The following is a 14,521-nucleotide window of genomic DNA, read 5'->3' on the forward strand; positions in this document are numbered from 1 at the left end:
AGTACCGTACGCACCAGCGCGGCTCTCACCGCGCAGCTCTGCCGCGCGTCCCACGCAGGTTTCCAGCCGGCCGGCAGGCCGCAGCTGCCCTCAGCTCTCGGCCCTCGGCCGGCCGGGGCGGCACCGCGGGCCCGGGCGGGCAAGGGAAGGGGCGGGGGCGGGGCGGCGCCTCCTCCCGGGCTGCGCTTCCCCGGGCGGCCGGGGAGCGGCGCTGTGTCCCCGCGCCGCACGCCCCGCCCGAGCCTCCCCTTCCCGCGGCCGCAGCCCCGCGCCCGCCGCCGCCGGCGGTAGCGAGTGAGCCGAGCTGAGCCGAGCCGAGCCGAGAGAGGTAACGGCCGGCGGGGTCTGGCGGCGGGACCGGGGAGGAGCTTCGCCCTCCCCCCGCTCCCGATAGGGCGCGGAGTTGTTCGCCGCGGTCTCTCGGGGGCGGGAAGCGGGCGGCCCCCGCGACGCGTCCCGTATGGCGGCGGGCCCGGGGGACCCGTCCCCGGCGTCGCTGCAGAGTCGTTGCCTGCGGGTGGGAGGGGAGGCAGCGGGGCGGGGGCGGCGCAGCTTGACCGCCCGCCCGCGGCCGCGCTGGGGGCGCGGGTCGTCGCTGGCGAGAAGCCGCCGCGGCAGTGTGGTCGCGGGCGGGCCCTTCCGCCGCCGTGCCGGGGCCGCCGCTCGGGCCTGCTCTCCCCGGGGCCTTCGTGTGGCCTCGACGCTCCCCGCCGCTGTGGTGAGCGCCGCGGTGCCGGCTGCCTGCCCCCATCCGCCCGTCACGGAATTGCCCGGCCTTCTGCAGCAAGCGCACTGCTGCCCTGCCTGCAGCTGTGGCCGCTGAAGGAAGGGGTCAGGGCTAGGAAAGGCTTCGGCCGCCCGCCCCGCAGCAAGCAGTGCGGAGTGCCGGTGAACTTCGTCTCGCGAAGATAAATTCACCCCGTTCAAAATGAAATCAAAATATTCTAAGTACTCTAAGGGCTTGTTCGTTCTTAACAGTCGAGAACCGCTGAGATGTGTTTATCGTGAGGTTGTTTGTGACCTTTGTAGCATAATATCTCTCCGTGCTTTGGACAGGATTTGCAGTTTTGCTGATCAAGTACCATAAGGTCACTGGGACTTTGGAGGAGCCTGGCTTCAAAAGCGAGGGAAAAAAATACATATTTACCAATACTTTTCTTGACTCGTGTACTGAAAGACTGAGGACAGTGTGACTGTTAAGAGACACTTATATGCTGTTTTATACAGTGCGTTGACAAAGTTTAGTCTGCATCTTAGTCTTGCAGGAGAGCCTTACAGTGAAAAGTTGAGAGTAACTTCTTTAAAACTGCAAAGAACTCCAAAAGTAAGGAAAGTTTTGGATAACCCATCTCTAGTTGTGATTTGAGAGCCAAAGGCTGAAATACAAATGGAGAAAATTACAGAAAGGCAGAAAAAGTTACGTATGGTGTAAGTTTGTAAGGTTGAAAGTTTTAACCCTCATTCTTCCCAGCACAGTCACCCTGGCCGGGACTGGGCTTGCTTGTGTCACATGCTTGCAGCACCTTTGCAGTTTGGGTTCCTGTTGACTGTGTGAAGAACTGGTGAGGAAAATTTAACAGCATCAAAGCACATGTTAAAATCCTGTATTTTGTTTTTCACTAAATACAGGCTTTTTCTTACTGTCTCTTGGTTTTTGTTTTGTTTTAGCTATGGAGTTGCTCTCTATTTCTTGTTGCCTTGTTTACACTGTTGTTTTTTTTTTTTTTAAATCCTCTTCCTCTGTTGTATTAACGTTAATGCTTTTCATCTGGGGAAGCCACTGATATAGGGCGAATATAAAAATGTTACATACGGGACTGGGGGATTTTAGGTCTGAGGTGTTGTGCTCTTGTCTTTCACTCCTGCCTGTGTACTAATTTGTAATCTATGCTAAGTGGCTGACACAGTTGACTTACTATTTCAGGAATGTTTATAGAGCTAAATTTACATGCAGAAGAACTCCATTAAAAAAATTATCCTTGAATTTTAAGAGGTTGCTGCCTTAGTTTTTTTCACAGAGGCTCTGCTACTATAAAAATGCCAGTGGGGCATTAATTAGCTGTCAGTTATACTGCCTGTTAGGACTGAGTAGGGCTGAGTTTTGAATAGTCCCTAGAAGCATGATGTGGGCAAGTTGCAGCTCCAGGACTTCAGGAGTTCTCTTTCCTCTTTCCAAATACCTCTTTGTGACTTGTAGTGGGGAGTTGGAATAAAATCTTAAGCAGCAGTACTGATGTCAGGTGTGGAATTGCAGAAGCACCAACATTACCACAAGATTCATCTTTGTTTCAGCCTGCAGTATCGCTTGGAGGCTGGGCATAAGTCACAGTAACACAGCTGGGCTGTGTGGAGTCTGCACTGGGGACAGCCCAGGTAGCACAAGAGCTCAGCATCCTGGAAGGTCTCCCCTCAAAGACAAATTTGCCATGGGAAACCCTTTCTTCAGCATGCTTTAGAGGGCTGTGAGCTGTATGGGAGAAGGACCTAGAAGGCAAGCTATAAAAAGATCAAATACTCTAAACACTCCTAGAATTGGAAAGACATTTTGCAGATACTCTTACTATTTTCTGAAAAAAAGAACTCCACAAACTCAAAACAACAACAACAACCAAAAAACAAAACAAACAAACAAAAACCCAAAACCAAAACCCAAGCAACAACCTTCTCCACCTAAACAAGGAGAATAACTTGTTGATTATTTTTTTTTAGTTTGTCATGCTGTATATCTGCACTCTTCATAATACTAAGGTCACTTGCATTTTTTTTTTGCCAAAATCCAAGCTTTGTCCTTCAGTGCACAGCAAAAGGAAGTTCCTTTCAGGCAGACCTCGTGGTGGTGAACACACTCACTGGTGGCTTTCCTCCTGCCACATCACTGCTTTAATCATGTACATCCAGCAGATTTGACTGTCCCTTTCTGGGAGCTCTATGGAAGGGCTCTAGCAAGAGCAGCTTTGTGTTTTGAAAGGAAACTGCACAATGTGGAGTTTCACAGCTTCTGTCACCTGTGAAACACTAGGTGACTTCCACTGCAGGTTGACTTCTCATGATGTGGCATGTGCAGAAGAGTTTTTGAGTCCTTCCTAAGAAACACGGCTCTGTTCTTCCTGCACGCTGTGTTTGCTTCATAAGCATCTATTTCAGATGAGTTTGTGCTGGCTTTGTACTCTTGAACATTGTGTGTAGTTGGTTGCAGCTTTTGTTTTGTTCTCAAAGGAATACTTACTTTTTGCAGCAGCTTCAAAAGAATCTGTCTGACCTGGTACAGACTTAAGAATCATAAAAGTGGAAAAAAAATCCTAGCAGAATAGGTTGCATAAAACAGGTGTATGCAAGTTAGTTAGGAATTAGACCTATTTGTCAGTGTATTGCACTTTTGATAGAAATTGATATGACAAAGGAGGACCTTTGTTAAAACTGTTGAACACAACCTTGGAACAGCCAGTGAGAATAAAGCGGAGTGGAAGAAGGAAAGAGTAGAAAAGATCCTTGAAGTGTTTCCAGAAGCACTGTCTTTAGCTGGGTATAGATTTTCACATTCAATAACAAAGTGGCCTATTCCCTTGCTGACTGCTGGCAGAAATGGCAGACAGCAAAAGGCTCCCAAACTATCTCCTTTGCTACTCCTACACTTACTGAGAAAAATCTGCTGGAAAGCTTTTCCTGTTTTTTTCTTCCCTTTTTTACCTTCTGGTTTTTAGAGGAGTGACTCAAACATTGTCCAAAAAAACAAAAGTTTCTTATTTTATAAATAGTAGAAAGTAAAATGAATTGCTGTCAGTTTGATTTCATTGGCTGCTTTCCTATTGTGCTTGTATTGAAATACTTAATAGTTTTTCTCCACTCAGGAAATCTCAAAGTGCAAATGAACAAATGTGGAAATTACCTTTGTTGAAAGGTTATTCTGTAAAATAATTGAATGGCTTTTCACCTTTTCCTGGTATGGTTTTTCTGAAGCCACTTTGTTGAGGTGAATAACTTTCTATGTCTGCAACATGTCCTTTGTTTTGTAAATTTGGATTCTTATCAAGTTCATGCTTAAGTGAAGTGCTTTTTATGTTTTGATAGCAGTTTTTAATTCTTTGGAGCAGTGGAATTAATTAGATGTAAAATGTGAGATGGGTATCTCCATTTCTTTTGAAGAATATTTAGGCCATCAATTTGTCATGTTAGGAGTGTGACAGAATAGTTGTTTCAAATTCTTTACCTAATTTAGGTGTACATGTTCAGTTTGGTTTTGGTGGTTTTTTGTGTATTTGGGTTTTTGGGTTTTTTTTGTTGTTGATGTTTATTCTTTATTTTATTTTGCATGGTGGTTTTATTGCTGATTGGGGTTTTTTTAAAGTTTGTTTGGAAGCACAGGACTTGTGAGGAGTAAGCTCCAGGCTAATATGTAAACTGGAATTGTCAGACTTTGAGTAGACCTAACATCTTTGGTATGTACACAATGGATTAGGAGTTGGCAGTCGCTTTGATGAACTGAAGTGCGGTTCTTTAGCATTAGTAGGACTTTACAAATAAGCTGTGTAAGTAACGTAATCTTATTTTGATGTGCCAGATTTTATTTGCCTAATTTCCCACGTGATGGAATGAATCTAGTCTTCACCAGCATGGATATGTAAGCCTTTTCAAGATGGTTAAGAACTGTGGCGAAGAACCAAGTGGAATGACAAGTGAGGAAACTTACATTTACTTCTAGCTAATTCTTCTGCTAAGTTATTTCATTACCTGATGTAAGTCAGCTTTTTTAGGTAAGAAGTCATGTAAAAACTGAAATGAGGTAGATGTTCTTATCCTTAGGAAAACTTACAGTTGAGTTCAGCTTGAAATGTTGGGTACTTATTTAAGATATTAGCTGTGCTTAATCTACTCAAACCTATTAAGTTTATTGCTCAGTGTTAAAACTGCTTAAAGTGAGCAAAATAAAAGTTTTAATTGGTATTCTGATTGTTCCTTTGTCAGGAGGAAGCAGCCACTTCTGCTGACATCTGATTTGTATATTAGAAAGTATGGTTTCCTGACAGAAGAGTGCATTATAGTTTTTAACAGCAGATCTTTATTAAATGTGCCATCAGTGGTGGTTTTGGAAAGATGAGAAAGAACCCACTGTGGGACAACTCAGTGAAGCTAAAGATGTAAGTTCTGTGCCATTGCTATTATATATGTATTACAAATAGAAATTTTTTTTCCAGTTCCAGCTTGTAAGTATATATGTGCACGTGTTTATTTTTTTTTTTTAAAGCCAGAAAGTTCACATAGACATAACATGATAAATATTTTATATAGTTTGCAATTAAGAAATTGTTCAAAAACCCCCAAAGTAAACCGGACTAAAAAGCTGTCACCACCACCACCCAATCAAAATCAAGCCAACCTCTTTTATATGTGTGGAGTTAACTACCTTAAAGTATTCAGAGAAATTTAAAAATATATACAAATTGGGCAGCTTTGCTCATATTGTTTGACTCTTGTGTTGTGTCAAGGCTAGAGGCTTCCTCTGTCCTTAAAAAGTGAAGTAATACTGATAAATGATTTGCCATTTGAACTTGGTCACAGTTAAACCAGAAGTGTCTCATGCTGCTTAATGCTTTTAGTAGACATTCAGTAGTGGTTAGGATACTTCTCTGATCTGTTTGCTTAAAAAATAAGGCCTTGTAATGACCTTGAAAAACTTTATTTACTGCTGATGGTTTCCTAATACAATCTCTTTGATTCAAAGAGTTTTGTGATTACTTTTGGTATCAACTATAACTCAGAAAATGGTTTAGTATTTTTCTTCCTCTATTCTATGTGTTCTGCCTGCTCTTGAATACTACCTGTTTGCTTCTTTCCCTATACTTGAGATGTTATGTGTAATAGGAATTGCAGTCAGAGCATGTTTTTCAGCAGCATGTTCTTACAGGATTGATCATTATGAGAGAACTGGATTCAAACACTGACAACACTTGAAGTGTTCTGCTTAAAGTCTGTTGCTGCACAGTAATGTCAAGGTGCATGAATAACTTTGTCCCTTGCAGGATCTTTCCTTTTTCAGTCGAACCTTTTTGACTGAGGAACAATCAGTCAAACATTTTTTATCACTGGCAACATTGTTTAAGTTAGGACAACCTTTTCAGCTAGCTAGAGGATGAATCAATTAGATGCAGAAGTTTGAAAAACAAGACCTGCTGTAACTTTTTTTGTGATGGTTGAATACTTCTTCATGACAGTGAGGAATGGTGTAAGGATGGCTAATCAGAGAGGTGAACCAAAAAAAGTGTGATAAAACCTGCTGCAGTTGTCCCAGCTCATTCTGGCCAATTAGTATTTTCCACTAAGGTTTCTCCTTTATTTTTTGGAGGTCTGCTTCTTCCTTTTCCTGTGTATTGTTTTCCTTGTCATGCATTTCAGACTTCCTTGACCTTGTTATTGTTTCAGACATCCGTCTGGTTTGTCTGTCTAAAGTCCATACACACATAATAGAAACTCCTGGGATCCTAGGAGTTGTCTGTTTTGCTTTTGTAAATTTCTATGACTTGAGAACATTACAGTCAACATTCTGCTAAATGTTCAATCTCTTGGTTGTTGGAAGAGATTGATAGAGGATAATGGAGAAGTGATATTTGAATCTGGCACTAATCTGGCATTGTCATTTGTGTGCCAGTGATCCAGCGAGGGAAGGACTAAGTGAAAATGGAAGTTTTGCCACTGATTTATCTGCACATGTTGAATTGATCATCCCTGGCAAAATACCTGTTTTATATAAAAACAGTTATTTTCTGGCCTACTCAGTAACTGTTATTGGTAAATAGTGACTCTGCTGTAATTTCAGATTTCTGAGTCTTACTAAGGTTTGCTTCTGAATAATTATTTGTAAAAAATATACATTAGTTTATTATGATCGTCACTCAACAGAGCTTTGACACCGATATAAAGAAAAAAGGGAGATGATGCTGTACTCCATGCTTGTATTTCAGTTAATAAATGCTTTCCTTTTCTATACAAGATTAATGCAGTAATTGCAGATGCTGTAATGTAACAAGATGTGTTCAAAGCCTTCACAACAGAAGGGGGTGGACAGAAGCCTCTTCTTGCTTTATGGTTTATACATTTGTAAAGTGTTTTTAACAATTAAAAAAAAACTCCACACAGGCTGAGGCACTTCTGGATGTCACTTGGTTCAACCCAGCAGTCAGGTCAAGCAGGAGTGCCTGAAGCACGTTGCCCAAGCCCTCAAACAGCCTGGTTCAAGCAGGGCTGTTTGGCCAGGTTTTGAGAATATGTGGGGCTGCAGACTCCACAACCTCTCTGCCAGTGTTTGAACACTGAAGAACTCCTGTTTATTCTTAAAATATCATGGGTGGGGGGAAGTCAAGAAAGACTCTTGAAAGACTTGGAAACATGCTACATCTTCCAGTACTTTCATAAGAGGAGTAGTTTCTGAATGTTAACTGAATGTAGATGTTCCATAGTTAACTGATTCTCAGTAGCAGAGGAATATTTGTGAACTGGCCGCCTGGCACTGCAAACTTTACTTTTCTAGATTTCTCTTCTAAGCTACATTTTATTTGTTCTCTCTTCCAGATGCAGATTCGGTGTCTAGTAAACTGGAAAATAAGGCTGCTCTTGTTGTCAGCCATTTGAAAAGAAATAAGGCAGACATTCAGAAAATGCTTTCCTGTATGCTTATGTATATTTTTGATCTTTTAGCTGCTTAAATAGAAGACATGGAAATGTAATTATGTATTTTATTAAATTTTTTTTTTTTTAAATTCCAGGTCTGCAATTTCTGTTTGGTCTATTCCAGTTAGGAGAGCTTTTTTTGTGATTTGTAAGCTTGGTGCTGTCAGCCCCATGTGAACAAACCAGAACAAAAAGCACGCCGGGTATTAGAAAACAAAATGCCACGGAAGAGGAAAACTGGTGGGAGTCCTTCTCAGAGGAATGGCAATGCTGACAGAATTGCTGTCCAGGGGGACCCAAGCCACTTAGTGGCACAAGCAATGCATTATGTCAATAAGGAAGAGCTCTTCAACAGCATGTCAGAGATGTTTTCTGACCTAGATCCTAGTGTGGTTTATATGGTTCTGTCTGAATGTGATTTTAAAGGTAAATAATATGCAGCTGACACTACAGTTTTGTTTCATGTGCAGATGGCTCTTAACTGGTGCAAGTCAAGGAAAGTTGGTGTGGGTGTTGCAATCATATTTGTGAGTTTTAACTTTTTATAAGTAGGTGAGTAATAATGTTTTGAAATTTTACAACCATGTAAGATTCTCCAAATTTAACGATGTTTCTGTGAGCCTGATAAATGGAGCAGTGTGCTCCATAATTGAAGGTACTGTTTAAAGTTGATTGTTGTGTGACACAGAGCAGGCAGTGGTGGAGTTGTGAGGATAATCTAGTTTTTCCAGTTAAGTTTCTGTGCCATATCTGCAAGATGCCTAAGCTGTTTCTGCAGGAGGGGTATTTTATGTTCTGGATCACAATTTTTTGATGGTATGCCATATGTGGTCCTAGCAGCATTTGCTTTTCCTTAAATACTTGAACTGAGCTTTTGTTTTACATTTATTTTGTATTGTCATCTTGTTGTGTCCACTGAGGATTAGTTTCTGCAGGATAAATTCGGTTTGTCATGTTTAGTTCTCTGCAGCCTGGCTAGAACTAAAGCAAGGAACTGATTTCTTTCCCTACACTCTGCCGACCTACCTACCCACTCTCCTGGCATGCTATTTTCATATTTATGCCCAGTCCCTCCCATTCTTCTGTGGTTTTAAAATTCCTCTGTATGCAAGGTCATTTGCCTATGATAAAAGTACTGCATGAGGTACAGGGAAATAAGCCATATATGGAGCATTTTAATCAATTTGTATTCATATGAGCAGATGTGATTAACTGAGATTATTGTAAGAATATGTGCTAACAAAGCAGATTTTGGCGCTTTTTTATATGTATGAAAGCTAGGTAAACATTAAAAGGACATTTTTATTACCTAAATTGTACAGAGTGTATAATTTCAGAACAAATGGGAGAGTGCTGTTAAAATTTTTGTTAATTTTAAAATGGAATTCGATGGAATTGAATTCATGCTTCGAACTGATTCATGCTTCGAACTCTTAATAAGATTCAACCTTTACCATAATAACAGTTTTATCTAAAGCTTATTGGAGAATGCAGTAAACATGTAGAGTTCATAGCCTTGTACTGTAAACAGTAGTTTAAAAATGGAAAGGTTAGCATATTTGAGTGCTAATAAGTTGTTTTCATACAGTAGAGAAGCTGGAAGGATGACAAAGATTTTGTTTAATGAGCGCAGACAGTGTCATACTTAAATGAGCTTAAAGTTTTTGCTACACTGTCTTTCAGGAAAACAGAAGGTTAGCTTTAGGGCTCAGATGTTTGTGCCTGCTTTTAATTTTGTTCATGTTGATCACTGGCACCCTCTACTCAATTTAATGGCTTTACAAAGAATTAATACAGATACTGGATTTTTCAGGCTGTATTAGGTAGGACATTTTAAAGTGGACCATAGTGAACGTACTTTGCATACTTCTATCTCTTTCATCCTTTGTAGAGTTTTTAGTTCATTTTACACTATTTAATCTATATGAGATAGATTAGAAATAAGTAAGATTAGAAATAAGTATCCATTTAAACATCCAGCTCTGATACTTTTCCAGTTGAAATTTGTAATTTTTAGACAGTATTTCCATAGTAATTTTTAAGTTTATTAGGTTGTTATTTTTCAATATGTCCAATTCTGCCTTTACTTCTAATGAGAAATGGTTCAAGGGAGTTTCAGAAGCTGTGTTTAAAGGTGAATTGCTGAACGTTCTTTTGATTGTTTCTTTAGTTGTAATAAATGCTTCCTCAAGTAAAAAAATGCATGTGCATCAGCTTGGGTTGGTTTAATTGACCATGCTTTATTCTGTTTATCTTACCCAACAGTAGAAAACGCTATGGATCATCTTCTAGAGCTGTCCACCCATGCCAAAGGAGCAGCATCTTCAAAAACCTTGGGTTTTGATTTAGCAGCGTCATCATTACCTCGTGTTAATCAGCAAAGATCTATTGCAAATGAAAGAATGGGGGAAGGTACTGCAGCACATAGTTATTCTGGAGCAGCAATAGACAAGGTCCTGTCACCTGGTGTGCAGCTGACTGGAGAACTGGATTCCCTACTAGAAAATGCCTTTCAGAATTACAGCTTGAGTGAGGAATCATTGCCTAATTCTGCAAATGACCAAATAGTACATGAGCACCCTGTGGAACAGGATGGTTTTACCAAATTTCCTGAGTGGGAAAAACCTGATTCTGTTTGCAATGTCCTACTTTTTCCACAGCAAGCAGAGACAAATAATGAGGTTTTAGAAAACTTCTGCTGTTTCCAGCCACCAGTGAGTCAGCTGAGCATCCAGACAAGCCCACCATCTGCATCAGACAGTTTTGCAGAGATACTGGAAGATTCTGATATGTTGGAAACACATGTTCAAGATGATGTGGCTTCAGAAGTATATAAACTATCAAATGGAGAAATATCATGTGAAAATTCTGATCAGACACAAGATACTGTTTTGGATCAAAGTAGTGTGACTGCTGCTTCTTGTGGGTCCTCCCAAAGACCTATGGCACTTGGAGTAGCTGTTTCTGGAGATCCTAATTCAAGGTGCCTGGAACAACAGGAAGATGCAGTGATTCCCTTTAGCAGCTACCAGAGTGCTTCTCTTCCAGAGGCGTATATCTCTCCTGAAACATCCAGTTTCAAAACACAAAAACCTGCAGATATTCAACAAATTCAGCAGGGTTATAACTTAAATTTTCCTACACCATCAGGTCAATCTCAACAACACTGGAATCTCATGGCTCCTGTGTTTTATCCATCCAGTAGAAGTCACAGCTTTGTAATTCCTGTGGCTCCCAGTCCAGGGCAGTGGAGACCTGTTTCTGACTGTAGAGCTTCGGAAAAGGGACTTTTTCTTTCCTCCCCAGTGGTTTCAAATGCCTGGGATGGCAGCTCTTCTCTGAAGGTATGGGGAAATCAAGATAGAAACTCAAAATTGAGCCTCCCGCAAGCACAGCAACCACGTGTTTGTCACATGATGAGAAAAAAGATGCAACTAATAGGTCAAGTACTTGTTCTTCTCAGAGGTGTTCCAGGATCAGGAAAATCATATTTGGCAAGGTAGAACATTTATATTGTGAGCTTCAAAAAAAAATTGCTTAATCGTGTACAGGATTTGGCATAGGTAGAGACAGTTTTCTGACACTTGTAAATAGTAATGCGTAAACCCTAATTGCAAGCTACACAGTACATGCGGTGTGATGGGTAATAATAATTGCTGAGAGCAGAGCTGCTTGCAGGTCCTTTCCTAGTGGAAATTGAAATAGGAATGATGAGCTTTAACTTCTGTCACTGAACAAAGGAGTTTGTCAGCAGGGCATCATTGCTGTAGTGTTAGGTCTGCTGTATTCTTTCAGTCCCAGTTTATTTCGAGTGTTTTCTTGGAATTACACTGATGGAATATGCCGGCTCTTTACAGGCAGAAATTCCCCTTCCACTGTGTGACTTTATGGTTTAAGTAGTATATGTGAAGCTTCTTGGGGGGAATTTTTGATTCCTTTTCTTACTCTCTGAAAGCCTAGATTGACCTAAGACTCCTTTTGACTGACACCTGAAACATGTGATGCAATTAAGACAGGATATTTGTCAGTGTGAAAGTATGTCACTACGTGTAGATGGAAAAATACCTCCCTTGATGTTTTGAAATGAGAGACTTGTAGGGAACTATATCAGCTCTTTCCCCTAGATAATCCTCAGCCTTTGGAAAAAACAAAGGAGGGAAGTTATTATAGATTGTATTTGCTTGGAGGTTGAATTTTTTTTCCTCTTACCTACATTTGCTGCTTCCATTCCAAGTAATTTTAGTTTTGTGTAAGAAACTAAAAAAAAAGTATGTATGGTAGTAGACATTGGAGCTTGGAGGAGAAGGGGAAAAAGCTGTTTACTTCTTGATCTTTCACAGGAATTTGCTTGAGGATAATCCAGGTGGAATCATTCTTAGTACTGATGATTACTTTTACAAACATGGACAATACCATTATGATCCTGATTGCTTAGGGGCAGCACATGACTGGAACAGGAAACGAGGTGAGATATAAATAAGGGATTAGCTTGCTCACTTACAGTTCAGTGCTTGTGTGCTATTTAAAAATCTGCCTGGCTTGTTACGTGACAAGCATTTATCCCATCATAGAAGTATTTTTTAATATGTGTGGAAAAAGAATATGAGCACAAACTCAGAAGTCATCTGTTCATTGTGTGTTTTGCAATTAGAAATGCCACTGTCTTTGTCAAGAGTATGTTTTGTCCTCAGATTTTGTCATGGTATGTATTTTAGGTAGTGTCCCATTTCTAGAGTGGTTACTTACACCGTCTCCCAGAAATATTTCTTCTGAGATGATGCATAATATATATATATGCAATAAGTAATGAGGATACAAATAATGCACAGATAATCTTCCTGCTCTTAGTTATCCTTTTTTTCCTCTTGTAGACAAAATCATTGTCAAATTTAAACAAAATTATAAGAGCAAGGCAGAATAAATTATTTTTCCCCATTTCATAATTGGGTGGGATTTTTCTGACAGTGACCTGTGCTAAGCTTACCATAGAAGAATTCTTTTAAAGCTTTTACTTGCTGAATTTGAATCATGATCCCTTTTCTGCTGTCAAATTTCTACTAGTGGAGAAATGAAACAAATGTGGGCTTCAGCAAGAACTGTGATTGTTCAGACACATTGTAACATGGCTACAGAAACATGGTGCTGTGTCTCAAAGTTAGTGGTTCTATACATTTCATTAATGTGTACTTAAATTACAATAATTCTTTTGGTTTTTCATATTTTATACAGTTTACAGAGTGGACTAATCTTAAGACTGTTTAAAGCCAAGAATTTTGTATGCAACAAAGAAGTCCACTTTAAGGTGATCATGTAGTTTTTTTAGTTTAATTTACTGATTGATTAGTCATCTTGATGCATTTTACATCTGCATTTTCATTCCTTGATTATCATACATACGTTAATTCAAAAGCTAATGCCATATCTCAGTAGCTTTACATGTGAGGGGGGATTTCTGAAATAAAGGGCCTTGAAACAGAACAAGCTATGGCAAAGTTCTTTACACAGTGGTTAATCATTATGGATTAACTAGGTAAATATAGAATGAGTATTAATATGTTCACCCTACTGTAATGAAATTAACTGTATTACATTGCTTTGTACATGTGTATTTTTCAGCTAAAGAAGCATTTGAAATGCGAATCTCTCCTATAATAATTGACAACACAAACATACAAGCATGGGAGATGAAGCCTTATGTTGCTTTGGTTAGTATTACAATTTGACCAACGTGAAAAGAGATTATTGTCTAGCATGGCAACAACGTGTTTTAAAATGGGCGTGTTTTTCACAGTCTAGCTGCTATTCCACAAGGAAGTCTGGAGTAAAAAAGCCAGTGTTGCATGGAGTCATATTGCCCAGTGTCATGTTGTGTTGACGTGACTCAGTGTCATGTGGTATATGAGCATTAACCTGGCCTAGTTACCAAAAGCCAAAGCTAAGTGCTTTGTTCTTGGGGCCAAAAGCAAATGTTGTTGAAGAAACTGGATTTTGTTCCTCATTTATATGATCAGGAAAATTAGAAGCTGCTTTAAAAATGCAATCAACACTAATGGCCAAGTGATGTGTGAGGCTCTGTAAAACTTGAAAACTCAGTTCCATCCTAAATATAGCATAGAGGCAGATACCATTTGGAGGCTAGAGTTACCAAATATTTCTAGCTTGCTTGAAGTTACGCAGATTTACTTAATACTTTTCATTGAAGTGATCCCACCTTTTCACGTAATAGTTTTTAAATGGACATCAACACTTTTAGAGTCTAGAGTGTATTTTGCTATTGATCATTGACCCTATTGGTTGGTATTATTATTACAGCATTATTTTATGAAATTGGTTCTGATTAAATGAAATAATACACTGTAAAAAGTATTATAATGTAGATCTGGGATTTCTCCTTGCCTGTTACAGAGACACAGTAGAGAGTGTAGTACATACAATTGACAGCTTTTGAGCAGATACCTTACATATGCTGCATGTGCTAATGGATTAATGAACAGTGAGACTTTGACACACATAATTTTTGCTAATAAAATGTTTATGTTATTATCCTTGCATTTATTAGCAACTGTCAGATTAGCAGTTCTTTTGTAATTTATGTCTTTCATTTTGCTGTATACTGAAATCAAGATGCAACAAGAGTTCTTGCAGAAGTGCAGAGTTTGGTACAGTGATAAGAATTTTTTCTGAGAACAATAATGGGGAGAAACAGTGCAGTACTTGCAGTGTTTCCCCTGATTAGACTTCAGGCTTCTTTTCTGTCATTATGAGACTGAACGATATAGAAACCATTTACTTGCAGCTTGGTCAAGTTTCCCATGTGGCAGGAAGGCTGTTCACAATAACTGTGCTAATGTAACTGAAT

The 14,521-nt window shown here is 39.9% G+C and overlaps 1 protein-coding gene across 7 annotated transcripts in view; it reads left to right on the plus strand.

The window, feature by feature from the left end:
* Positions 1-271: 271 nt before the first annotated feature.
* The window catches only part of N4BP2 (NEDD4 binding protein 2), a 36,133-nt gene continuing 21,883 nt past the window's right edge, over positions 272-14,521 (plus strand). For 3 of the 7 annotated variants that reach the window (XR_005954480.1, XM_041458958.1, XM_041459362.1), the window contains exons 1-7: positions 272-328; positions 4,559-4,673; positions 4,963-5,135; positions 7,758-8,088; positions 9,928-11,161; positions 12,003-12,127; positions 13,279-13,367. Coding sequence is in view for 6 of the 7 variants with exons in the window: in XM_041458958.1 (XP_041314892.1) it covers positions 7,881-8,088; positions 9,928-11,161; positions 12,003-12,127; positions 13,279-13,367 (1,656 nt within the window). In the remaining variant the exon portion in view is untranslated. Of the gene's footprint in view, positions 329-987; positions 1,563-4,558; positions 4,734-4,962; positions 5,136-7,563; positions 7,660-7,757; positions 8,089-9,927; positions 11,162-12,002; positions 12,128-13,278; positions 13,368-14,521 lie in introns of those variants that run through there. The other 4 variants (XM_041459192.1, XM_041459108.1, XM_041459272.1 and 1 more) reach the window with 4 other exon arrangements.

The sequence above is a fragment of the Pyrgilauda ruficollis genome, unplaced genomic scaffold (genome assembly GCF_017590135.1).
Source record: "Pyrgilauda ruficollis isolate IOZ18807 unplaced genomic scaffold, ASM1759013v1 scaffold1, whole genome shotgun sequence".
NCBI classification, from domain to species: Eukaryota; Metazoa; Chordata; class Aves; order Passeriformes; family Passeridae; genus Pyrgilauda; species Pyrgilauda ruficollis.